This window comes from Nematolebias whitei, chromosome 7 (assembly GCF_014905685.2).
Source record: "Nematolebias whitei isolate Nwh7 chromosome 7, NemWhi1, whole genome shotgun sequence".
NCBI lineage: Eukaryota > Metazoa > Chordata > Actinopteri > Cyprinodontiformes > Rivulidae > Nematolebias > Nematolebias whitei.
The window spans coordinates 6,338,539-6,364,918 of record NC_056504.1 but is presented as its reverse complement, the minus strand read 5'-3'; the positions used below and the strand labels follow the sequence as shown (position 1 = coordinate 6,364,918).

At 43.5% G+C, this 26,380-nt stretch overlaps 1 protein-coding gene across 1 annotated transcript in view; it reads right to left on the bottom strand.

The window, feature by feature from the left end:
* Nucleotides 1-26,380, bottom strand: part of eif4g3a (eukaryotic translation initiation factor 4 gamma, 3a) — a 73,026-nt gene that overhangs the window by 11,111 nt on the left and 35,535 nt on the right. Inside the window, exons 10-24 of the mRNA XM_037678575.1 lie at nt 25,364-25,489; nt 24,103-24,271; nt 22,520-23,299; nt 22,297-22,385; nt 20,509-20,803; nt 20,240-20,364; nt 18,054-18,173; nt 16,503-16,658; nt 16,158-16,355; nt 15,793-15,939; nt 15,414-15,650; nt 13,579-13,683; nt 12,026-12,164; nt 11,583-11,695; nt 2,761-2,851 (exon numbers count right to left, since the gene is read on the bottom strand). Of these exons, the coding sequence (XP_037534503.1) occupies nt 2,761-2,851; nt 11,583-11,695; nt 12,026-12,164; nt 13,579-13,683; nt 15,414-15,650; nt 15,793-15,939; nt 16,158-16,355; nt 16,503-16,658; nt 18,054-18,173; nt 20,240-20,364; nt 20,509-20,803; nt 22,297-22,385; nt 22,520-23,299; nt 24,103-24,271; nt 25,364-25,489 (2,890 nt within the window). The remainder of the gene's footprint in view (nt 1-2,760; nt 2,852-11,582; nt 11,696-12,025; nt 12,165-13,578; nt 13,684-15,413; nt 15,651-15,792; nt 15,940-16,157; nt 16,356-16,502; nt 16,659-18,053; nt 18,174-20,239; nt 20,365-20,508; nt 20,804-22,296; nt 22,386-22,519; nt 23,300-24,102; nt 24,272-25,363; nt 25,490-26,380) is intronic.

Below are 26,380 nucleotides of genomic sequence, written 5' to 3'. Positions count from 1 at the left end.
TTCCATCCATCCATCCATCCATCCATCCATCCATCCATCCATCCATCCATCCATCCATCCATCCATCCATCCATCCGCTTGTTACAAAGTTGGGTCTCGGGGCCAGCAGCTTGAGCAGGGAGGTCCAGACGTCTGTTTCCACAGCCACCTCTTCCAGCTCTTCTGGGAGGATTCCAAGGCCAAACAAGAGACATAGTCTCTCCAGTGTGTCCTGGGGCTTCCTCGGGGTCTCCTCCCAGTTGGACATGCCCGAAGCGAGCATCCTTACCAGATGCCCGAACCACCTCAACTGGCTCCTCTCAATGTGGAGGAGTAGCAGTTCTACTCTGAGTCTCTCCCGAATAACTGAACTTCTCACCCTATCTCTAAGGGAGAGTCCAGCTACCCTGCGAAGGAAACTCATTTCAACCACCTGTATCCATGATCTCATCCTTTCGGTCACTACCCAGAGTTCATGGCCATAGGTGAGGGTAGGAACGTAAACCAACTGGTAAAAAGAGAGCTTTGCCTTACAGCTCAGCTCTATCTTCACCACAACGGACCAGTACAGAGTTCACAATACTCCAGACGCTGCACCAATTCGTCTGTCAATCTCACGCTCCATTCTTCCTTCACTCGTGAACAAAACCCAGAAATACTTGAATTCCTCCACTTGAGGCAGAACCTCACCCTTGACCCAAAGAGAGCAATCCACCCTTTTCCAGTTGAGGACCATGGCTTCAGATTTGGAGTTGATGATTCTCATCCCAGCTGCTTCACACTCGGCTGAGAACTGCTCCAGTGAGAGCTGAAGATCATGGCAAGATGACGTAAACAGGACCACATCATCTGCAAAGAGCAGAGATGGAATCCTGAGGCCAATGAACCGGAAACCCTCCGCCCACTGGCTGCACAGAGAAATTCTGTCCATAAAAGTTATGAACAGAATCGGTGACAACGAGCAGCCCTGGCGGAGTCCAACTCCCACCCTGAAGGGGTCTGATTTACTGCTGGCAATGCAAACCAAATTCTTGTGCAGCTTGTATAGAGACCGAACAGCCCGTAACGACGGGCCCCCAGTCCCATACTCACGGAGCACCCCCCAAAAGGTATCCCGAGGAACATGGTCGAATGCCTTCTCCAAGTCCACAAAACCCATGTAGACTGGATGGGCAAACTCCCATGACCCCTCGAGGACCCTAGGTGAGGGTAAAGAGCTGGTCCAGTGTTCCACGGCCATGACACAACCCACATTGTTCCTCCTGGATCTGAGGTTCGACCAACGATCAGACTCACTTCTCCAGTACTCCTGAATAGACCTTACCAGGCAGGCTAAGGAGAGTGATGCCCCTATAATTGGAGCATACCCTCCGATCCCCCTTTTTGAAGAGGAGAACCACCACCCCAGTCTGCCAGTCCAGTGGCACTGCCCCCAATGTCCACGCAACATTGCAAAGGCGTGTCAGCCAAGACAACCCCACAACATCCGAACCTTAAGGAAATCAGGGTGAATGTCATCCACACCCGGAGCCCTGCCGCCTCAGAGCTTTTAAACTACCTCGGCGACCTCAGCCACAGTTATAGATGGATCAACTCCAAAGTCCCCCGACTCAGCTTCTTCCATGGAAGATGTGCCAGTGGGATTGAAAAGGTCAGAGAAGTATTCCTTCCACCTCCCGATGACATCACTGGTTGAGGTCAACAGCACCCCACCTTCACTGAACATAGTGTTAGTAAAGTGCTGCTTACCCTCTTCAGCCATCTGATGGTTTACCAGAATCTCCTTAGAGCCGACCGAGAGTCTCTATCCATGGTCTCACCGAACTCCTCCCACATCCGAGCTTTTGCCTCAGCAACAGCCAAGGCTACACACCGCTTGGCCCTCTGGTACTCCTCAGCTGCCTCCAGAGTCCCACTAGCCAACAAGGCCTGGTAGGACTCCTTCTTTAGCTTGACAGCCTCCCTAACCCGGGGTGTCCACCAACGAGTTCGTGAATGGCCACTGCGAGAAGTACCAACAGACTTGCGGTCAAAGCTCAAGGCAGCTACTTCAATAAGCGAGGTGCGGAACACAGCCCACTCAGACTCAATGTCCCCCACCTCAGCTGGGATGCAGTTAAAACTCTCCCGGAGGTTTGAGTTGAAGATCTCTCTGACAGGTTATTTTGCCGGGCCTTCCCAGCAAACCCTCACTACATGTTTGGGTCTACCGAGTCTGTCCGGCATCTTCCCCCATCATCGGATCCAACTTACTACCAGGTGGTGATCAGCTGACAGCTCAGAAAATGAAGATTAATCTTCAAGTCTAAAACTCACACTGGTGATAAATAATAGTTACAAAACTGACAAGCTCTTTGTAGGATGTGAAACTGGCAGCACAGATCACTGATCACATACAGTCAGAACCATCAAGACTAACTGAAAATTCACCCATTTTCTGACCACATCTAGTCTGCAGCTTCAAAACCTACCATGGAATAAATGACCTGTGTGACATTTGAGATAACGTTAGCTTGAACACAAACATCAGATCAGATTTTTAGCACATCGTCCTTCAGCAACTAAAAAGCAACTAACTATCTAATGCAATCTTTGTCGATAAGTCTCAGATTTAGCTTCATCATTTCTAGCTGATGACTCAAAATTGACAAGTTAACGGCGAAACAGAAATACAGAAATAAACTTCTCTAAAACACAAAACAAAAATAATGGGTTGTGTGATTTCATGCAGTTTTGCTCGTTTTGTTTACAATTATTTCATGTTACTGAGATAGAGCTTACCTGAGTCACTGGCTTTGGCTCCTCCGCTGCTGCCCTTCACCCACGTGACTTGAGCCCGGGGGCCCAGCTGGATCTTCTCATCCATCTGAGGCTGTACAATCATAGAAAAAAAAAAAAAAATAAGCATTGAAATTTAAGCAGGAGAAAAACTCAACAAAAGATAAACTCATACCATGAAAATGACCCTGACTCAGGCCTGGTAATTAGTAAAAACAAATGTTCAGGTTCCACCTGATGGTTCAGCAAAAAAAAACATGCTGCTCTTCAGATGTTAACAAATAGAACACCAGCCAATGTACTGTACTCCTTTTGTGAATTTTAACTTAAAGTTTGCATTCTTTTTACAGGCACTGAACAAGAACAGGTAAGACTCAACTCCAGAGAGGAACTCCTACGTCTTGTTTTCCTACAGTACCTAAAACATCCAGCAGGGGGACAAGAGGACAGGGTGTTTAACACAGTTCTGACAATAGTCATCCAGCTGGTGTGTAAATAATGTTTTGTGAACATTAACTTCTGCCAGATGAAGAGCAACCAGATCTGATGGGCTGACGTGGAAAATCAATCAAGGTTAAACAAACTTGTGATGTGAAAAACCTCCTCACTATTGATTTAAATTACAACGCTGTAACCACAATGTTTCACCAAGCAGCCTGCAGACTCAGGAAGCAACTCGCTGCAGTAAAACGCTCGTTGAAAGACTCTTTAGTTGACTATTGAGCAGTAATTAGTAGTTGTGAATCAATAATTTGCATATTTGATTACCTTTGATTGAATGAAATATTGAGTTGAACTGAGAGAAGCACATTAGACCTTTCCTGGATATTTTAATTGATTAAAAATAAATAAATAAATCAGAAAAACATTTGATTTGTTTACAGCTTTAAAGTTTGTTTATATGTTGCCTCTGAGTGCACACTACAGTCGGTCTGTCCGGCAACGAGCTCTGGACAGTTTGTCTCATTGATACACCATCTTATAATTATTGCCTACTGACAAGAAAGATGGATGATCACGTAACTGACTGCGTTTGTCTGTTTGTTAGCAAAATGTCTTATTAACCAGCAGATGGAATTTTCAGAAAACTACATATTGGATGTACAGCTACAAGGGAACGCAGCAGCACATTCTTGAAAACTCGTCATATATGGTGTGTCAGTCTGAAGTGAGCTAAAAAATCTCAGATCAAATTTAAAATACTAACTCTTTTCACATCATTGAATCTCAAGCCAATATTTTTCCCCACATCTTCTTTATAATGACAAGATTTGGAACCAAATATCTCTGGTTATTTCTCAAACCCAACTATTCTCTCCTTGTCAATTTTTATACTTTTGACATTAAATGGCGCTAAAACTAAACAAGAAAAAAAAAAAGAGCTGCTGCAAGAGTGTATACATATAGATGTATTTTTCAGGAATGGTAACATCTGTAAATAAAACAGTCCAGAGAAATATTGCTGGATGCAGCAGCTATGAGCATCAGTTGGCAGCCAGTCACTACCGGTGTGGGGATTTTAACTGAAAATACCATCCATCCATCCATCCATCCATCCATTTTCTTTACCCGTTTATTCCATTTTGGGTCACGGGGGTCGCTGGTGCCCATGTCCAGCAATCACTGTGCGAGGGGCGGGGTACACCCTGGACGGGTCGCAAGTCCATCACAGGGACACATAGAGACAAACGAGACAAACAACCATTCACTCTCTCACGCACACCTAGGGACAATTTAGAGTTACCAATCAGCCTAACATGCATGTTTTTGGACTGTGGGAGGAAACCGGAGTACCCGGAGAAAACCCACGCATGCACGGAGAGAACATGCAAACTCCACCCAGAAAGGCCCCTGGACCGGGGTTTGAACCAGGGACCTGCTCGCTGAGAGGCAGCAGCTCTACCAGTTGCGCCACCGTGCTGCCCACTGAAAATACCAAGAAGTGCAATTTTTGATGCCCAACACGAGCTCTATTTCATCCCTCATGACCGCCAGAGGGCATTGCTGAAAGCACTGAATGTTCCCTTTGTGCATGCGCTGTTCGAGTAACAATACCAACGGAGTCACAGGTGTGACACAGATGACCAATCAGAGGCTATATAGCTCGACGTCATCCGCAGCTCTGCTCCTTTTTTCTTCTTGCGCACTGTTCAATTCAGGGATTCAGCCCTTTGGAACTTTTTTGAACTTTTCACCGTTGTCGGAAGCCCGACTGCCCGTTGGCGGGAGTAGCATGTTCGCCAACTAGGGGCTGCGATGGTTTAACCCTGTTCAAAGGTATTTCTGCTGATTCGTTGGGTTCTATGGTGGTTTCCGCCCCTCCCAACTTACAGAGTCTGACTACTATGTGTGTGATTCAACACCGGTGAGTAGTCTTTTTGCTTATATTTTGCCATTGGTTAGCGGTGGCGCTCGCTCCGCTCCCGTTTACTGGAGGCCTCCAACCGTGTGGTCGGTTGGACTGTGCTCCGAAGTTTGCTTATTACGTAGCCAGCTGAGTTCTTGGCCTTGTTTACATTGGTGAAGGCTAGCGTTTTCGCACCCTCTCCCAGTCATTTTTTCCAACCCCATTGACTGTTGGACTGAGCTAGCGGTGCTAGCCTCTCTGAGTTCTGGCCTTGTTTTAATTGGTGAAGGCAAGTGTTCGCGCTCCCTCTCCCAATTGTCCTCTTTTACCAGCTGAGCTAGCAGTGCTAGCCTCACTGAGTTCTGGCTTTGTTTTAATTGGTGAAGGCAAGCATTGTTGCCCCCTCTCCAATTGTCCTCTTTTACCAGCTGAGCTGAGTTCTGGCCTTGTTTTAAATGGTGAAGGCAAGCGTTTGCGCCCCCTCTCCCAATTGTCCTCTTTTACCAGCTGAGCTAGCGGTGTTAACCTTTCTGAGTTTCTTTGCCTTAATTGGTGACGGCAAGCGTGCACGCTCCCTCTCCCAATTTTTCGTCCTGTATCTTGGACATAGCTGGTGGTGCCAGCCCCTTTGCTGGCTACAGGTTTTTTACCTTGATTGACTTGAAGTGAAGTGCCTGAAGTAAGGAGCATGGCCGGCTCTCACTGCTGTACAGTTTGTGGAGCCATGCTCCAGACAGATGACGGTCACGACCTGTGTCCTGCCTGCCTTGGACATAACCACCTGGTGGAGGCCCTGTCAGAGAAGCCCTGCATGAATTGCAGCTTCATGTCTCGTGCTGTGAGGGTAGCTTGGCTGGCCCAGTTTTGCCCCAAGCTCAGCGATGACCTCCCACCTTCTGGGCAGGAGGCTCCACCTCCTGCCCAGCCACTGCCTGGGGGTCATAATTGGCCAGGTGGTCTTTACCCTCGTGCGGTTCAGCAAAGACCCAACAGGAGCTTTCGTGAGTCGGTCCACCAACCAGCTGGGCAGGTTCGGATCAGGGACTCTGGCCGCCGCCCCCCCCACAACCCCTAGGGGCCGTGGAGGGAGATGGTGATGCCACCAGGCCGACCATCGGATATTTCTCCCACCAGCAGCTCAGTTACTGGGCTGCTCACGGCAAGTACCCATGGGTGGTTGCCACTCTGACCCATGGTTACCGGCTACAGTTCCACCTGCGGCCTCATATCTCATGCTGGGTCAAGATCATTGTAATCGCCGACCCGGTGAAAGCTCGAGCACTAGACCAGGAGCTTTCTGCTCTCCTGGCAAAGGGCGCAATCGAGGCAGTGGACCCTTTGCAACAACCCAGAGGCTATTACTGGACTTACTTCCTCATGCAAAAGAGGACGGGCGGGTTTCGTCTCATTTTAGATTTGAGGGGACTCAACCAGTACCTAAGGGAGCTGCCCTTCCACACGCTCACGATAACAGAAGTCCTTCAAGCTGTCAAGAGGGGAGACTGATTCATGTCTATAAACCTGAAAGATGCGTATTTTCATGTGCCTATTGCGGCAGAACATCGCCGCTTTCTCAGGTTTGCCTATCGGGGTCACCACTGGCAGTTCTGGGTACTCCCATTTGGGCTCTCTCTCTCCCCGAGGGTGTTCACTCGGTGCGTGAAGGCAGCCCTCTCTCCTCTGCAGGCCTGCGGAGTGAAGGTTCTGCCATACTTAGACGATTGGCCTCTCTGCACCCCGTCTCGGGCCAGTGCCTTTCACGACACGAACCGCCTGCTCGCTCATGTGTCCCAGTTGGGCCTCAATGTCAACCTGGAGAAGAGCTACCTGATCCCTTCCCAGACGATCACCTTTCTTGGGGTGGTTCTGGATTCACCCTCCATGAGAGCTCGCCCATTCGCTCAAAGGGTGGCCGGCATACTCCAGCTGGTCAGTCGGTTCAGGCTGGGCAGACAGCTCCCCTATGTTGCCTTCCTACAACTACTCGGCAAGCTGACATCAGTCACTCTGGTGGTGCCCTTAGGCCTGCTGTCACCTCGCCCCTTGCAGAGGTGGCTCAACAGCTTTCGCCTGGATGCCAGGCTGCACAGGCATTGCAAGCTCACAGTGACGTGGTCATGTCTTCATGCCCTGACTCCATGGAGGGACGAAGATTATTTGTCCAGGGGTGTCCCCATGGTCCCCCGACTGACCTGTGACAAGGTAGTGTGTCACAGGGAAGTGGTCAGTGGTCAGACGCACCATCCTGGCGCCAGAGCACCCTCTACTCGTCAGCAGTACGAAAACAGGTGGGGTCTGTTTTCCCAATGGTGTTCTGATCACAACGAGGATCCAGTCTCCTGTACAGTACCCACCATTCTGGAGTTTCTCCAGTCTCTCCTTGGTAAGGGTCGCTCTCCTTCGACGCTTAAAGTTTATGTAGCGGCAATATCATCTAATCTCGCTGACACTGATGGCTGTACGGTAGGGAGCCATAATCTAGTCTCTTTTTCTGTGTGGTGCTCGTAGGTCGCACCCGCTGACAGTTCCACGAGCACCAGGTTGGGATCTGCCCTTGGTTCTCGAAGCTCTGCGCCGCCCTCCGTTCGAGCCTCTGATGCAGGCGGACCTCAAGTGGCTTTCATGTAAGACGGCTTTTTTGTTGGTTATTGCCTCAGCAAGGAGGGTCGGCGAGCTACATGTTCTCTCAGTCAGCCCCTCATGTCTCAGGTGGGGCTCTGAGGGCTCTGGTGTTACCTTGTGGCCAAACACTGCATTTGTACCAAAGGTGTTATCTTACTCTCACTGTAACCAACCGTTGAGGCTGGCACGTTGTCAGCCTAGGCCTGGTGAGGGGTCTGGATTATTGTGCCCGGTGAGGGCACTGGAGGCATACATTGCAGATACTGCCGTGATACGACATTCAGACCTGCTGTTTGTGTGTAACGGAGGCCCTAGGTTAGGCTGTCCTCTTTCCAAACAGCGCCTCTCCCACTGGATCGTGGATGTCATCTGCCATGCCTATGCTGCAGGGCACGGCCCCCTGCCGGTCGGCGTGAAGGCACACTCTACCAGGAGCGTCTCCGCTTCCTGGGCTGCCCTGAGAGGGGTTCCGCTGGAAGCAATATGTGCTGCCGCATCATGGGCTTCCCCAAGCACGTTCACCAGATTTTACAGCGTTAACGTCGCCACCCCTCATCCCCTGGGCAAGGTTCTTCTACAAGGGTCCTCTGGGCCTCCTCAGTGAGGTGTGTGCTTAGGATTCCTTGTGACATCGTTGGTATTAGTCATTCAGTGCTTTCAGCACCGCCTTCTGGCGGTCAGGAGGGATGAAATAGAACGAAAGTTATGTATGTAACTATGGTTCTATGAATCCCGGATGACCGCCAGAGCTTCTCTGTCACTCAGAATCCTTGCATTTCGCGAGAAGATTCTGTAGGAGCAGAGCTGCGAAAGACGTCAGGCTATATAACCTCTGATTGGTCATCTGTGTCACACCTGTGACTCCGTTGGTATTATTACTCGAACAGCGCATGCACAAAGGGAACATTCAGTGCTTTCAGCAACACCATCTGGCGGTCATCCGGGATTCATAGAACCGTAGTTACATACATAACTTTTGTTTTGACACCTACAGTGGTGCTTGAAAATTTGTTACGCCTTTAGAATTTTCTATATTTCTGCATAAATATGACTCAAAACATCACCAGATTTTCACACAAGTCCTAAAAGTAGATAAAGAGAACCTAAACAAATTACCGGAAGACAAAAATATTATATTTGGCCATTTATTTATTGAGGAAAATGATCCAATATTACATATTTGTGAGTGACAAAAGTAAACCTTTGCTTTCAGTATCTGGTAGATGTGTGACTCCTGCAGACCAGCTTGAAGGGATTTTGGGCCATTCCTCCATACAGAACAGATTCAACACTGGATGTTGGTGGTTTCCTCACATCAACTGCTGCTTCAGGTCCTTCCAAAACATCTGGACTGGACTTTTTGACTTGGTCATTCCAAAACATGAACTTTATTCTTCTTGAACCATTCTTTGGTAGAACGACTTGTGTGTTTAGGATCATTGTTTTGCTGCATGACTCACATTCTCTTGAGATTCAGTTCATGGACAGATGTCCTAATATTTTCCTTTAGAATTCTCTGATATAATACAGACTTTATTGTTCCATCAATGATGGAAAACCGTCTTGGCCCAGATGCAGCAAAACAGGCTCAAACCATGATGCCACCACACACATGCTTCACAGATGGGATAAGGTTCTTATGCAGGAATGCAGAGTTTTCATTTCTCCAAACGTAACTCTTTTCATTTAAACCAAAACGTTCTATTTTGGTCTCATCCGTCCACAAAACATTCTTCCAGTAGCATTCTGGTTTGTCCACGTGATCTTTAACAAACTGCAGATGAGCAGCAATGCTCTTTTTGGAGAGCAATGGCTTCCTTCTTCAACCCTGCCAGGCACACCGTTGTTGTTCAGTGTTTTCCTGATGGTGGACTCATGAACATTAACATCAGTCAATGAGAGAGGCCTTCAGTTGATTAGAAGTTACCCTGGGGTCCTTTGTGACCTCGATGACTATTACACGCCTTACTCTTGGAGTGATTTTTGTTGGTCCACCACTCCTGGGGAGGGTAACAATGGTCTTGAATGTCCTCCATTTGTACACAATCTGTCTGACTGTGGATTGGTGGAGTCCAAACTCTTTACAGATGGGGGAAGAATCAGTTTTGTTGTGTGTTGCCTTGACTGATGAAGCCTTCCGGACCGAAGGCAAAACGTTTCAGCACAAAAAAAATAGAAACTGTCCAGATGATCTGACTGAAAAATGTTGGATTGTATACCTGGATTATTGAGCATGGACTTTGTTCTTTACAGATGGTTTTGTAAACTTTTCCAGCCTGATGAGCATCAACAACACTTTTTCTGAGGTCCTCAGAAATCTACTTTGTTCCTGCCACGATACACTTCTACAAACATGTTGTGAAGAGCAGACTTTGATCGATCCTGTTCTTTAAATCAAACCGGGTGCCCATTCACACCTGATCATCATCCCATTGATTGAAAACACCTGACTCTAATTTCACCTTCAAATTAATTGCTATTCCTAGAGGTTCACATACTTTTGTCACTCACAAATATGTAATATTGGATCATTTTCCTCAATAATTAAATGACAAAGTATAATATGTTTGTCTCATTTGTTTAACTGGGTTCTCTTTATCTACTTTTAGGAATTGTGTGAAAATCTGATGATGTTTTGCATCATATTTATGCAGAAATGTAGAAAATTATAAAGCCTTCAGAAGCTTTCAAGCACCACTATAATTCAAGCTGGATGTCACAGATACAACTTTAGCAAAAAAAAAAAAAAAAAGAAGCCCAAACCTTGGTCATTTTTACAGGTTTTGATCTGAAATTTGGTGTGGTGGTTGCCGAGAGTCATCCCCTAACCATACTCTGAGCGCTAACCTTCATCAGACTGTCATACAACAACAGAGTGTCTTCAGTCAGAGGCTTCTTCAGATCCGTTGTAGGACAGACCTCTACAAGAGATCCTTCCTGCCCACAGCCATCAGCATCTATAGCAACTCTTTAATGAAGCCAGGATGATGAGTTACCACAACATTTATTCAACCGTTTTTAATTTAATTCCCCTCTCGGATTAATAATGTATTTTTGAATTTCTAAAAGAGTTAAATCTGGTCCTCTGGACATTCAAAAAACAAAACAAAGCAAAACAACAACAAAAAAATGTAGAAACGTTTAGTCTCTCATCCAAAAGACTTCCTCAGTCTGAGGTGCTGTATTCAGCTCAGTCTTATAAATAGCACCTTCTCAGAGTGGATCAACCAGTTTTGCTGCTGACAACCAAAACCAGCTGATCACATGCTCAAGAAGGACCATCAGCCCGAATTTGAACAGATCTGACCAACATCTTTGTCTAAAACTTTGGCCTGCAAGGCAGTGGGCAACATGCATTCCTTCAAGGAATGCTACTTCCATTAACTGCAGTAAGCTACAATCTGCGCCGTGCAGTCAGGTCAAATAATAAAGAGTGCATAAATCAAACAATTTATATGATCTGAAGTCTTAAAATATTATAATGTTGCTCTAATTTATGAGTTTTTTCATATGATGGCTTCTAGAGGACTGATTACTACATAAAAAGCAAAGTTACAGTGCTGCACATACACATCATCCAGGCTTCATGAATTAAATCAGTTTGTTAGGCACCTTATTAGTCAATAAGCTGGTGCTAATATGAATTTTATGCATCCTTGAAAATAATTAAATAATCTTTGCCAGATAATCAGCAGCCAACAGTTTAAAATGAAGCATCTGCATCATTTAATGCAGTGACACCAGTGGATTGATTAACATTTATGTACCAGTTGAGCAAATGCCTTCTTGTGACCCCGCTCCAGCTGAAGATCTAAGCTCATCAATGTTCTCAACCCACCTAGGCCCCTTGACTCACCTTGGAGATCTTTGGGATCTTATTGGGGTCGATGGTCCGGCTATTCTTTGTCATGGGCACGGTGTTCCAGGTTTCCTCTCTCTGCGTGCGCTGCTCCCTCTGCTCTCGCGGATCTACGGCACCAAATTAAAGCAGCACATGAAGGAAGTTTATAAATAAAAATTTGGAGCTATTTTTAACATAAATTCTGTGAAGAATCTGAGGTATTTCACAGTCTTTGTGCTGACAGGAAGACATTCCTCCAGTGTGTTATACGTGATGAGATATTATAGGTCAGCTGACAGATGGGAGGGAGTAGGGGGCTTCCTGTCTGCTGCTGAGCACAATAGCATCTCAGCATGCTACATGCTACAAGAAAGTCTGCACTTGCAGGGTTCCTGGATGGCTGTAGCTGTGTCGTTGCAATTCTAAGCTTTCAAGAGGATTTAAGCTGCAGGACTGACCTGGCCGTCTCTTGCTGTCCTTGGAGAGCAGCTGCTGGTGCACCTTTCTCTGCTCTTCCTGCTCTTCAATCTTAGCCTCCTTATGAATCTGCTCAATGGTTTTGGGGCCCTGGTCAGCTCTCCTGGACACCCAGTTGTGCTGAGGAAAAAAAAAAATGGAATAACATTTACTTTATAAAACTGATTTAAATTAAATTAAAAAAGCCAATTAAATAATAGCCCAAGGAATTTATGAGGACTTGTTTTTCATTTAAAGCTCAAAGTAGCAACTTGAGCTCAGAGCCAGACAAGTTTGGTCTCAAACTAATTTTTTCTTTGTTAGTTTAATACTCGAGTCATTTTTTTCTGTTTACAATAAAATATATCATACAGGAATATGTATACACTTTTATTTTACCCATTTTAAATATGCTTCATATGGACTGAGTGCTGCCTCATAAACAAGTGAAGGGAACAAACTGATTTGATGCTCCATAAACGAGCTTTCATGCAGCACAAGTGCACTTTACCTGAGTGGTGATGTTTACTTTTCAAATTAAAATAAATTTTTTGGGTTAGGTGAAAAAGGCTCAGACTGAGTGTGTGTCAAGTCTCAAGTATCTATATTTACCCCCCGTAGAGCTGTTTTATTTTAGAAACACTCTTTGCGCTGCTTTGTAACTTGCAAAATAACAAAAATAATTGTGTAAAAACATTGTGATATTATACTGTTGCCATCTCGCCCACTCCCAACACTGTCGTGTGCAGAGTGACGGGCACAGAACAACATAGATACAATATAAAAGATGACAACTACTAGAAGTTGGACCCAAACCTTTAGGTTAACGTAACCCTGGCTCTTTTTCTAACCTCTCTTCTTTGTTTTTATCCATTAAAGAGCTTTTTCTTTTACTTTATCCATTCACAAGGATCGTTACTTGTTCTCTTCAGTTCCAAACTTCAGCTATACATGACCTCTACAGCTCTGCTTAACTGCCCTCTCTGAATTATATTATATTAATTGTATTTCAAATTGAGAGAACGCCTCCCTGAAAACCTTCTCCTGCTATGCGGACATCAGTTATTTTATCTTCCACAGTGCCAGTCAAATAAATACTGTTGGACGGGCTTTAAAGGGTCAAAAACGTTAATAAACCTGGAACACTTGCACCACCTGGTCACACAAAGATGGAGACAGAGCAAGCTGATTGCCATGAACTTTTCTAAGTTGCATCCAATAAGCTTCTTTCAAGTTGCATACTTTATTTTTGAAATCCTATACCTTGTGAAGATATATATATTTTTACAAATTGGTTTTTTAGGGGTTAACAGATATTTTAAGCAGGGATGCTTAACGACCCCGCCCCCCAAATAAGTTAAATTTTAACACCTAGAGTTGTAGTAGATGTCAGACTATGTTCAAATCACACAATATCATGTTCCAGAGATGTAAAAAAAAAAAAACAACTAAACATTGAAACAAGCCTCAGTGGGAAAGAAAGCATAATAAAAGTATGAGAACTTTGGATTCTCCACCTGTGAAAATTAAAACAAGTATTAAATCACACACTCACCAATCTCAAGTCTATGACGTCTTGTAGCATAAACCGTATTCTGGACGACGTCTTCCTCTCCTTGACGATTTTTTCCATCTGATTGAAATACTGATCCATGCGAGGCTGGTGACAGAAATAAAAATTCTTATAGTTTCTGCTCAATTAAGACTTTTTATACTTTGTTCAGCTCAACTCCAGATCATAGTTCGGTTTAAGAAATGGAAAAGTGCGGTCCTTAAGTTCAAAATTAAAACAAAGAAGAATGAACCCAGTCATCTATAATCTAGTAACTTATAATGGGTTCAGAAAATGCACTGAAGAAAATTAAACAAAAATAATAAGACCTTGATTTACACTCGAGCAGCAAAGGAGAACGCTATTTTTGAATATTTTCCTGCTTCTCAAAAGGTTTTGTTTTTCTTTAGCATGTTAATGATAAAGCTCAACTCAACATCACAGTGCAGACGTCTGTCCAGACACTGTGTCCAGCTGATGTCTACAGGAGAACAAAGCAGGAGCATCCCTGTTTCCTTACACCCAACACAGATCGTTTCTCTCTCGCTTGTGGAAATTAAAGTAGTCCAGCCAACATCCGATCAAATCCCACCACAGCCATCACTTTTTATGCCTCTAAAACCACGACTTGGATAAGATTTCACTGCAACCGTAACTAAACATCAGGCTTTTTCCAGAGTTGAACAACTGAGTCAGTGCAGCTATAAATCTGAACAAGTGAAGTGGGCACAAACAGATGCAAAGAGAGCCACAAATCATATCTGTTCAGTTAACTGGAGACTTGTTCGGTTTCTTTGTACCTAATAAATCATTAACATCAATCTTTTTTTGTATTGTTATTTATTATTTTTTGCACAGACTATGTGGTATTTTGTAAATAAGTATTTCAAAAACTTCAAGTTGGGTTAATCACAAACGTTGCTAGCTCATGTTTTCATGTTCCACTGACTTTCTTTTTGGGGTCTAAACGTTTATGAAAAGAACAAAACTGTTGGGTTCACCCTTCTCGGTTTAGGACACAAACGTTCCATTGTTTGTGTAAAAAAAAAAAAAAAACCTTGTCCTTGTAAAGAACCACAAAGACCGAGTGCAGCAGCCAGATCAGATCTACTGTACAAGGATTTTTGTGTTGACAACCAACTAAAGCAGAGGATCATCCGTACAGCACATTCTATCTGTTGCTGTTCTATGCTTTGCAGTAATCTATCACACCATTTAGTCTGCCGAATCCTGGGCGATCGACCAGTCAAAGTAAACTATAGGCAACACCATCGATTTCTTAGAGTGTGGCAGAAAAGTGAAAATGAAACCAAAACGGGGGAGTTGGCGCCTAAAAATAACGTTAACTCCGTTATATGAAAGTGGTTTGGCTTTTCCTCAAATCATAAGGCACAAACAGTTTTTAATCAAAGTTAGCACATCAGATGGCAACATGACAAATGTTCTCCACCACTTGAACAGACGGCACCAGCTATGAGAGCAGCTCACTGCAGCCAGCAGATAGTAAAGGTAACTCCAAAACAACTGTTTGGTGAAGGCAAACCTGTTTTGCTAAATAAATGAAAAGCATTTTAAAATTAAGCAATGTATTTTTGTTTACTGTAAAAAAAATCAAATCCAGCTTTAACAGAAGTCTGTCACAGTGACATGCTTAATGCCAAACTGCTTCATTCCTTCAGTTCTTGCATGAAATGTCCTCGGGGATAAGTATGACTGTAAAAAGGGTAAATGGTGGATTATCTGTTACTGATGTTTCGTATTTCTCTAGCTTGACAAAAAGAGAACCAAACTACAGATTTTTTGATTTCTGTTCCAGCTCTACTTTGACTGCATCTCACCTTGGCCTTCTCAAAGTCCAGGTCCTTCCCGATGGTGGTGAGCAGTCTGCACAGGCACTCCAAAGACTCTTCATCGTGATTCTTCAGCAGCTTGACCACGCAGTCATGCATGATGGCCTCAGTCAGCATCTTCAGCTTAAACAACTCGCCAATGAACTTTATGTTGCCGATGGAGCGTCGTCTGGCTTTGTCCTTGGCTTCTTTCAGCTCTTCCTGCAGCCGCTCACGCTCCGTTGTCTGAAGTCAAAAGGAAAATATTCAACTATACTGATATTTTTTCTTTTTTTGGCCTGAGGTGAAATAAATACAGATTTATTCTCTTCCTACAATAAAAATGCAGAAAACAAAAACAGGACGAAGAGCCAAGAGGACAACAAACCGATGCAGCAGAGTCCAGCTCTTTCTGCTTCCTCTCAAACACCACGTCATCCACCTTGTCTTTCTCAAACTCCTTTTGGCAGCGATTTAGCAGCAGCTTTCGAAAATTAACCGTAGAGTTGGGTTTGTCCGTCATCTGCACTTTGAGCTGCGGCCAAAAAACACAGCAAGATATAGAACAAAAGACTTTAAAAAAAATAATTAAGACCAAATGGAAGCCTCTGCAAATGTGGCTCAATTACATTTTTTGATAGTTTTCCCTCTTTCAATGCTAACTGTGAAGCACCATGAGCGCCTGACACAATAAGGACAGTAGCTACAAAGAAACAGTTTAGTCTGCTAGGTTTTGACAGTGGCTGACTTTACCGTGGCAAGGCAGCGACACATGTTTCCATAAGCCACAGAGAAGCTGGGCTCATCAATGGCCTTTTCAAACACCAGGTCGATGACCCCTTTGAGCCTCTCCTCCGTGTCGATGGTGAGATCCGTCACCTGCTTCATCAGCTGGTTGAACTTCTGAGGCGTCAGCTTGTTCAGGATGCTTCGTACCTTCCTGAAGAGCTCCTGTGACAAAGTAATCAGAATCTAGAGTTAAACGCCGTTTTCAGTCACACTGTGGAGAATATTGATGGGATTCAGTCTAAATATTCAATATAGCTCAGTTATCTGCATTTCCTTTGTGTTTGGATGCGTTTGGTTTTGTTCTCTTGCCTGTGTTTTCTGTGCCTCTGTGTCCTCTGCCTGGCCCTCCCTCTTCATGCCAGGTTTCCACGCGTTCTCTGCTTTTTTCAGCTGAACATTATCCTTAACCGACATGTCAATGATGATCTTCTTGGGTGGAGGTCGCCATTGTCCAATGTTCAGGAGCTGTAAAAGAAGTTAACAAGGTGCTACAAGAGAAACACTGAGACATAATGCCAAAAGCAGAAAGCCAAATTTAGCTTGTAATTTCAGCTGGTATATTCTAATAGTTGTACATTATTTGTAGTACCATAAATTACGAAGCTGGTTTATTTAAAAAGGGCACCTGACCCAGTGGAAACGCCATACTTCTTAAGAAAATTTAAAATGAAACAGATCAACTTAATAAAGTCTTGATGTCGTTGGTGCCTTACAAAGGAATTGAACTGGATTTGAACAGGAATAAGAGAAAATATTTTATCAAGGGACAACAGATATACAATGAAATCCAACTATGACAAAATTATTTTACAGTTGGCTACTGTATCTACAAAACAAAATGTTTTTGACAACACACTCCAAATTTATGACGGTTTATCTTTTTAAAATAAAACATATATATATAAAACTGAAACATGTACAAGTATTCATCCCATTTGCTTTAAAGTTTTAACCATTACGTTCAGAAGCCACATAACTTGTTAAAAAAGAAGCTCCACCTGTGAGCAATCTGTGTAAAAGGAGCTAAACGTGTCCGATGATCTACATCTTGTTGCAACAGGCCCAGAATCAACACCAGCGAAACACTGAAGTAATAAGAGCTGCCATCAAACCAGCACTCTACACACAGGTCAAAGACAAAGTTGTAGAGAAATACAAATCGAGGTTATATTATATTCCCTAAACCTTGAACATCTCACAGAGCTCCATTAAAGGGATGTTTTGTTTTTCCATCAGCAGTGACTGGGAAACTGGTCAGAGCTGAATGAAAGCTTGATGAAGCAAAGCATGGAGGAATTCTTAAGAGGAACTTTTTGGAGACTTCCAGAGATCTGAAACTGGGACGGAGGTTCACCTTCCAGCAGGATGGCCCTAAACACATCACTGAAACAACTCTCCACTGGTTTAAGGAGATGCAGTCCTGGAATGGTTCAGCCAAAGACTGGTTTGGTTTGATTTAAAGATTGTTGGACAGCAGCAACGTGAAGGAGCAGTTAGGTCGTTCAGAATGGGCTCCAGTGGTTAGAGCTCGTTGAGATGTAGCAGAAGACACTCGATGCCGTTTACAGTTGGAAAAGGTGGCTCTATGCAGTATTGAGTTTTGGGTGCTGAACACTTATGCACACACTTTCAGTTTTATACAGTTTTTTTATTTTTTATTAGAATTTAATTTTTTTTTCCCGTTTAACTTCATTAATCTGAGGTTACGTTCCACATTGGAAGGCAACTATAAGGAAAAATAAACTAAGAGGGTTGAATACTTTTGCCATCCACCGTATCATCCCTGGAGTAGAGACAGGGATGTGTATGAGTATGTGTTGAAACTTTTGAATGACTTCTTTATTAGAGAGCATGGCTTACTGCGGTGCCTCGTCCTCCCGTCATCTGCCGCCCAAAATCTGCAAAAGCAGGTGTGAAATCGGGTCCTCTGGAAATCACCCTGGAGTCCACCACACGAGACGGCATCTTGTTTTGGTTCATCTGGACACACACAACAGAAACTTCATCAGTCAGACAAGCTGAACAGCAGGGGGAGCAGTGATCCTCCAGCAAGACATCACAAAGTCAGCACAAGACTGAGGGAATGTGTGAATTTCAAACCCAGTGGTGCTCTAAAGGTGACCTGCTGGAAATGACAGCAACACTACATTATCAGCTTTTGGTTTATGAATGCTAACTGAACTGGTATTAAGTCACGCTTGGCTTGCTCTGAAGGCCCTTAAGAGAGGTCAGAATCAGATGTGGGGGGAGACAGAGGAAAGGAACGCAGGAGAGTGAGATAGTTGTGGGGGAGGAGGAGAACAAATCCAGCTCTTTGTTGTTCAGCTGTCGACTTCCTCTCATGTCTTCATCCAAAGTTTCACTTTCTCACAGTGAGAAAATGAAACTTTGAGACTGACCAATCTGCTGCTCACCAGCCTGGTCTTTCTTTTTGAAGGGGTGGAGGAGGGGCGTGCACTTTTACCGCTGCCAACGATGACATAATAGCAAAGTGATTTTAATCAAAACAGCATTTCAGAAAGCCATATGCTCCACCCAGATGTAAATGTGGATCGGAAGAGCAAATCAAACTGGTGTGAACGTGATCCAGTCAACCCAACAACAGTGACTTAAAATCAGATTAAATGCACAATAATCACAAAGATTCACATTTCATCTGAAAAAACTACAAGACACCGCTTTATACAGACTTGAACAATAAACTGATCATAAATAAAAGCAGCACTCTGTGGCAGATGTGCTTTTATCTTCAAAATGACTGCAGCCAAAATGACCAACTGTGCTGTTCAAATGAGTGCAGCATAATAAATTACTTCAGCAATTATGTGTGTGAGAATAACAAAAAAAATTGTAGTACTCACTCAAATATTTAAACTAACAGTTACAAATCTGAAAATGCAAAACAAGAAACAAACATCGGACTTAAACGAACTTTGTCTAGAAAGATCTCGTCAAATCAGAAAGGAGTCAGAATAAGTCAGCAATAGTTGAAGCCCTGGACAACAAATAAGAAAATTCTAGGGATGCACGATATTATCGGCATGTATCGGCCTGCAGCTGCAGCACAACGTGATGACGTCACGCGCGCCCACCTGATCTCACGGCGGAGAGGAAGAAGTCAAAATGTCGGCAGTGCGGAAGTTATTTTTCCGTTGAGAATATTTGGACTACGTTGTTCAGCGTCTACATCGTCCCCAGTCAGAGATATTTTTCCGACGTAACGTGTACCCGAGTTACAAGCCGTCATTTCCGCCGTCATTGAGAAGCTAATAGTCGATAGCACTTGGGTGAGTTTTACCACAGTGTTAGCCCCGTTAGCATGATTAGCCTTACGGCACAATGGATAGACAAACACTTTGAACTTAAAAAGGCTGTCCTTCATGCACAGGAGTGCAGAGGATCCCACACTTGGGGAGCGGTGGCGCAGAGGTTAGAAGATGGGCCTGTGATCGGAAAGTCGCAGGTTCAACTCCCGGTACAGTCAACATCAAAATGTGGGTGGAAAAGGTGAAACACCCACACCTGCCTCCACCCTCATTGGCCCCACTCCCCCGAGCAAGGCCCTTAACCCCCACCATCTGCTCCTAAACAGGTCTCTCTTGAAAATGAGTTCTCGTGGCTCAATGAGACTACCTGGATAAATAAAGGGTCAATGAAAAAAAAAAACACTGCAGCTATAGGAACCTGGAACAAGCCTCCACAAGTGAGACAGCGTCGCAGGTGACTAATGCTAATAAATAACATTTAACACTTTTCATTTAATATAAGTTAAAGTGCTACGCATATGGCTGCTACTTAATATACGTCACCAGCTCTTACAGCTGTTGCACAATTTTTGTAGCCAATAAGCCTCAATAAGAGGAATATGTTCTGACAAAGGAAAGTATATGAAAAATATCGGTATTGGTTATTGGCCAAATAAGTTTTAACATATCGGAATATTGGACATCGGCCAAAAATCCAATATCATGCATTCCTAGAAAATTCTTTTGCAATTTTCATTACATAAACTATGCAAAAAGTCTAAATCAACACAGTGCACGTACCTTGTCCAACACCACATCACTGATCGGTGGGAGGCCCTCAGGTTTTTGTATGCATGCTGACGTGAACTGGAAGCCTAACAGGAAATCTCTGCCATACTGTCGCTTCCCACTGGGCTCAGCCAGGTCTGGACCATGAACAGGGTAGGAGATTTAAAAAAAAAAGTCCAGGTAAATGTTAAAGACCGTCATAGAATTGTTGAAGCTAAAGTGAGCGCCTTTAACAGTTCTACAAACATTCAATCACTCAGAAGTATTCAGGTCCTTCTAACCTTCCATGTCCTGTGAAGCTCCCGTTGAGTTCTCCTTGTCGCCAGGAGCGACTCCGCTGTCGCTGCTCTCAGTCTCCGAGATGTGACCTGCTCCGTTCCTCATGGGCTCCAGCTCTGCCTCACCGTTTTCCTCCGGAGTGGCGGGCTTTCCGTCAGCCTGTGGGCTGGTGGCGGGAGCAGGAGTCGGAGTAGTAGCAGAGGGGAAGACTGATGGCAGCGGTGTGGGGCTGCAGCTTAGAGGAGCTGACTGAAGGGCCTGGTCTCCAGCAGGCTGATCGACAACCGTGGCCTCATCCTGTGTGGAAGTGAGATTAATTTATCTGAAAAAATACTTTTATTTGGAGTACTTTTTGTACAGGTATAAAAGAGAAATAAAATGAGCTGAATAGGATAAAAAAAAAATAAAAAGTTAATACAGAAAGGTGAAATAAAACTTGCAGAAGCAGACAAGACCTTACAGGTGGAAGTTGATATTCTTCCTACTAATGCAGGTGTATGAAACGCAACTATATAAATTATGGCAAAATGCGACCAACAAAACTAACAGCAACTGGCTGAATTCATAGATCCTGGATTGTGTGAATGCCGAGTCAGCATTCACACTATTCGTTTGCCTGTTTATAGTTTTCTGCTATCAAACTATTTGCAAATACCTAGTGCTATTTTAACCATTCATATAATACAATGTTCAGCTTGCTGAGTAACAATGTGCTATGACTTTTAGGCTTATCCATTTTTATATTTGTAGACGTCGTTGACTTTATTTACATTTTTTTCTCCATAAAAATACAAAGAGATCTCTAGAGTTCTTTCACAACCCTGTCAGGGTTTGAGCACATCAAACGATGACAGAGATTTAAAGCTCAAGTTTCACTCTGTTCTCGTCAGTGTACAGTGCGTTCACGTCATGTTTACAGAACACACACGCGCACTTTCTGATCTGGTATGCAGCCAAGCAAAAGTGGAAAGATGGTTCTTGCTCAGCGACTCTCGAGTGGATCCGGAACATCTCGTCCTGATTGAAGCTCAAAATGATGTCTGAGATTTTATCTCAGGCAAAAAGCTCCTGAAGGTGCGAGGATGTTTTACAAGCATTTTCTAAAGAAGCTTCACCCCATCTAAAGATTTAAATCTCTTTCCAACATTTGGTCAGCAGGTACATGTTTTCTGAAAAGACGCGCGCTGTAACAACAAGCAGAACTGACATGAATACCTCAAATACTTTTCTTCTAGTGTCTGTCTTTGTACGCTTGTGTCTTGTGTGCATTTCTATCAATAGTTCAATACACAGAAGATGAATTTGTACATTTTAAACTTAATTTTATAAGACATTATTAAGTTGTTTAAAGCCATTTGTTTGATCACCAGTGTTTCGTGATGTGAAAACTGCTACAAGTCTTAAGCAACAAAGAAGCAGAAGGAGCACACAGAGACCATTTTACGTTCAGGGAGAACACTGAAGATGATGGATAACGTCTTGCTGCTTTTCACAAACGATAGCAGCAACCCAAAGTCATTCATGTCTGCCTCTCTCTCCACACATGTGGAAGCACTTTCCACTTGAACCGTTTCCCACATTGTTCCTTTCCCCATTCTACCCAACTCACTGTCCCCATTTTGACACTGTAGCCTGCTACAAAACAAAATGCCAACCATTTGTCTGCACCTCAAGAGGCTACAAGCTTTGAACCAAACAGGCAAATAAACACAACTTGAAGGGAACTGCATCTGTACGGTGTCATTTTAAACCAAACTTCAGCCTGGATCATAAAAATCATATTTTCTGACCTCGACCTCCTTTTGAGATGCCTCTCCAGCAAAGATCACTTCATTTGGTTTTCTCCAGGTCTTTGGTACAGTGGAAGAAGTCTGATTGACTGCAAAAAACAAATTGTAGGAACATGCAGTTAGCCAGCAAACATCAGTGAGGTGTTGCATTTCAATATTCTGAATGTAAAAAAAAAATTGATGTATTTAAAAGCTACTTCTTCACAAGAAATCAAGGCATTACCTGTAGTGGGACTCCTCCTGGTAAGTGCCTGCTGCTGGGCCTCGGGTTTGCTCTCACTGGTGACACTGTGGGCCTCTGTCCCGCCTCTGGTAAGAAGGTCCTTAGTGTCTAAAGTTTTACTCAGCTCATCTGCCTCTGCTGTGGCCTGCACTAGAGGCGGAAGGCCAGGGGGGAGCATTACTGGCAAAGCTGGAATGGGGTTCGAGGTGAGGGTGACTGGCACCACAGCCACAGGTGACAGTGGGGACAGCGCAGCAGCCATCGGTACATCCGTCCTCACGTCAGAAGACAAGGATTCAGAAGGGGAGGTGTCTCTGTAAGTAAGAGCAGACACCTGGGGATGGAGCGCAGCTGGAGGCAGGAGAGAGGGCTCACAAGGAACTGCGTCGAGCTCACTTCCAGAGTCTGAAAGGCCATTCAAAGCCTTCAGAGCGGGCAACGGAGAAGCAGCTAAAGATCGTGGTGAATCTGAAAGAGGCTTGTCTGTGGTGGGCATCTGAGGTGTTACCAGAGATGGTTTGATCTCCCCAATAGAGGAGGAGGGAGAGGAGGCTGAAGAAGTGGACTCCCTGGCTGAGGAGCATTCACTGGTGTTGGCCACTGTGTTTGGTAAAGTTACTGTGGCAGTGAGCGAGGCAATGAAGGGAAGCTCTGGTTTGACAGAGGCAAGGGGCTCAGATACAGGAACGCTGGCCTCCAGCCTCTCTAAAGGAGCCTCAGGCTGCACGAGCACAGGAGAGGAAGACTTCTGGACAACTTGCTCCAATTTTGGCATATCAACTGAAAAAAGACAGACAGAAACAAATGGTTTCAAAATTTATAAAACTAAGTCCAAATAAGACTTGCACCATGCAGTATTAACATGCTTACAAATATAGCTTAAAAACAGTAAATCTAAGAAACAGATAAAAAAGAAGAAAGTTGCTTAGTTTTACAAGGGACGGCGTTCATGGACTCTTCATTTGAAGAGAAATGAAAATCCAAGTTTTGTGAGTGTGAGGTGTTGTAATAAGAGGGAAACGACATCCATAATGTCTGAGCATTTACCGTTAGAGTAAAAGGAAGCTGTGAAAACAGCAGAGCCTAAATGAGAGACAGGAAGTCCGCGGTGCAACGGACCTGCCACAGCTTTTACCGATATTAGTGACGCAAATAAAACATGTGTTTAATTCTTGAGGCAGTGTTTATTAATAGCTTGTAAAAATCTGATCGATAATGTGATGATTGTGAAATCACGACGACGTATCAACTGAACTAATTAACTCCACCTGCTGAGCTGTAAAAAACAAAAACAGTGGAGTGCAGAGGGGTTTCATTTTATTTAGATATAAACAATCGTGGGCCGTTTTATAGGCATGTTCAGCTGTTGTCTGTTAATGATCTTAAAAATTAGACGATCAAAATGAACGGGAAAACTAACCTAGTAAAACAGTGAACGATATCATCCTATTAAAAATATATAGTCAACCAACTGCCCGATCCTAATTAAAACTCCCTTGGTTCGACTGATAAAGAGTGCATTCCTATTTTTCAGAACTTGCAAACAATATCTATGAAAAATAAAAGTGGATTTAATGGCGGACCTGGACCTGGTTTGGTGTCTGAAGCCCCAGTTGTCAGCGGCTTTAGGGACTGTGTAGTGTGTGGTGTCTGCGGCGGCTCCAACATGTGGCTGCTGGGATGAGCTTGCTGCTGCTGAGGCGGTGGAGCCTGCGATGGCTGCTGCTGCTCCGGGCTCTGGCTGCTGCTCAGCTGCTTAGATTTGAGGTAGAAAATGTGAGGATAATGAGGGTGCGGCCATAAAAACTAGCAACACACAAAATAAGAGAGGTGAAGGGACGCAGGCAAGCAAGTGCACAAATAAACGAGCCCAAGTGCAAGATAAAGCAAAAACAATTAAAAAAAAAGGAGTTCAACGATGTATGGTTACATTAAGATAAGTATTCAAAAATACAAGAAAGACAATGTGGATTAAAGCAGAGGGAATGACAGGAGAAGGATGAAAGCTCAGGACAATTTAAAAGAAAGGTGGGTGAATAAAGAAAGATTAAAAAAAGAAGGGGTACAAAAGGACAAAAAAAAAAACCAAGTTAACACCCACAGAAAGACACAGGGAGGGAGAGAAGTCGTACTTTTCTTCAGAATCCAGACAAGTTATTCAATTTGAAAATGGTTCGTCTCGTTTGTTTGTGGGCCAGAACTTTTCACTACAATCCCAAAGTTACTCCAAGAACTACACCAAACTAAATCAACGTATTATTAGCAAGAAGACATTAAAGTGTCTCGGGAAGATCATTGCATCAACTTGGACTTTGTAGAAAACGCAGAAATTTACACACAGTACAGACAATCAAACAGAGAGTAGGCGTAAATTAAAAGATGTCAACAAGATGGCAAAGAAAGAACAAGACAATAAACTGTAAAGTGTTTTGAATGAGCTCTGGCACCACATCCACCATGTCACATGAATGACGATGTTAGATTATTGTCATCCTTATGTTATACTCTCAACATATTTATATTTAGTTTTATTGTTAAAAACAAACAAAAAAATCAAATGATATAATCTAATAATTCATTTTTCCCCAATGGCAGGTCCTGAATAATAAACCACAAGCATAAAGTGATCTGAAAGCCATCAGGACACTTATTATGACTCTTAGACCGTCCTAATAAATTAAAATGACAAGAATGGCCGTCCTCACGGCTCTGCTGACCTCGCACACGGTGGCAGAGAAAACACCGGAGCAGAGAGCTCACACTGAGATTAGGCAACACGAGACGGCTACTTCAACATCGCTGTATTGCAGGTGAGAAGATGGTGAGTGAGCTGGAGAGCTGTACCTGGGGTGGGGTAGGGGTGGAGGAGTGGGGACCAATGGGAGGCGTTGAATTCCTGCTTCCTGAGCCTCCTGCCAAGATCTCATCCGTTATATCTTTGCCACCCTGATTAGGGTCACAAATTCGGATCTGGGGGGGAAAAATGACACAAAAGCAAATAAAACCCACCGAATCCCAAAAGTTACCTGCATCAGTATTTTAAGTGCATTTCTCATCTGCTACGACTGTTTTAAACACTGTAAAATAGGATAAATAACATTTTAACAATATTAGTCGCCATGATACTCAACTGGTGTGGCCTTATTGAAACACATTGAATTTGCTCTGAAGCTAATTTAAAAATTGCTGTTGTTTTTTATATTTTTTTTATTTGTTTCACAAAATATTTGTTGGGCCATGCAAGCCCTAAAAACCCTTCAGCTAGTGGAAATTTAAATAGACTTAAAGAGGCTTTAAAAAAAATTTCACACTCTTTGCAAAACACTGACATTCATTTTCAAACATTTAAGTCAATAAATCGGTTATAATTTAACAATAGTGTAATTATTGGCTGAATTTTAAAATATTTGCCAACAAGTGATCAAATCAGTTAAATTCAATTCAGTTTATTTATAAAGCGCCAAGTCACAACAGAAGTCGTCTCTGGGCACTGAACAGAAATATTTATATAAATTACAAAAGTCAATTAGTAAAAGTTCTCTATCTACGGAAGCCAGCAGACCGTGTCAATCAAGAACACAAACATACTCAAGTACTGAAGTATATTTATATTACATAACTGAGTATCAATCCATTTCAAACTTTAGTCTAAATAAATAAATGTAGAATCAAGACTGGAAGCCAAGATCATTTTAAATAGCAGGAAAATAACAAAAAGCCTGAAAAGGATGCATTAAATATATCTTTATGGAGTGCAGAAGTCCCTCGTTTATCGCAGGGGATCCGTAACCTGAAGACCCGCGATAAGCGAAAACCCATAAAGTAGGAATAGTAGTACAAGCAGTAAGTAGTAGTTTATAT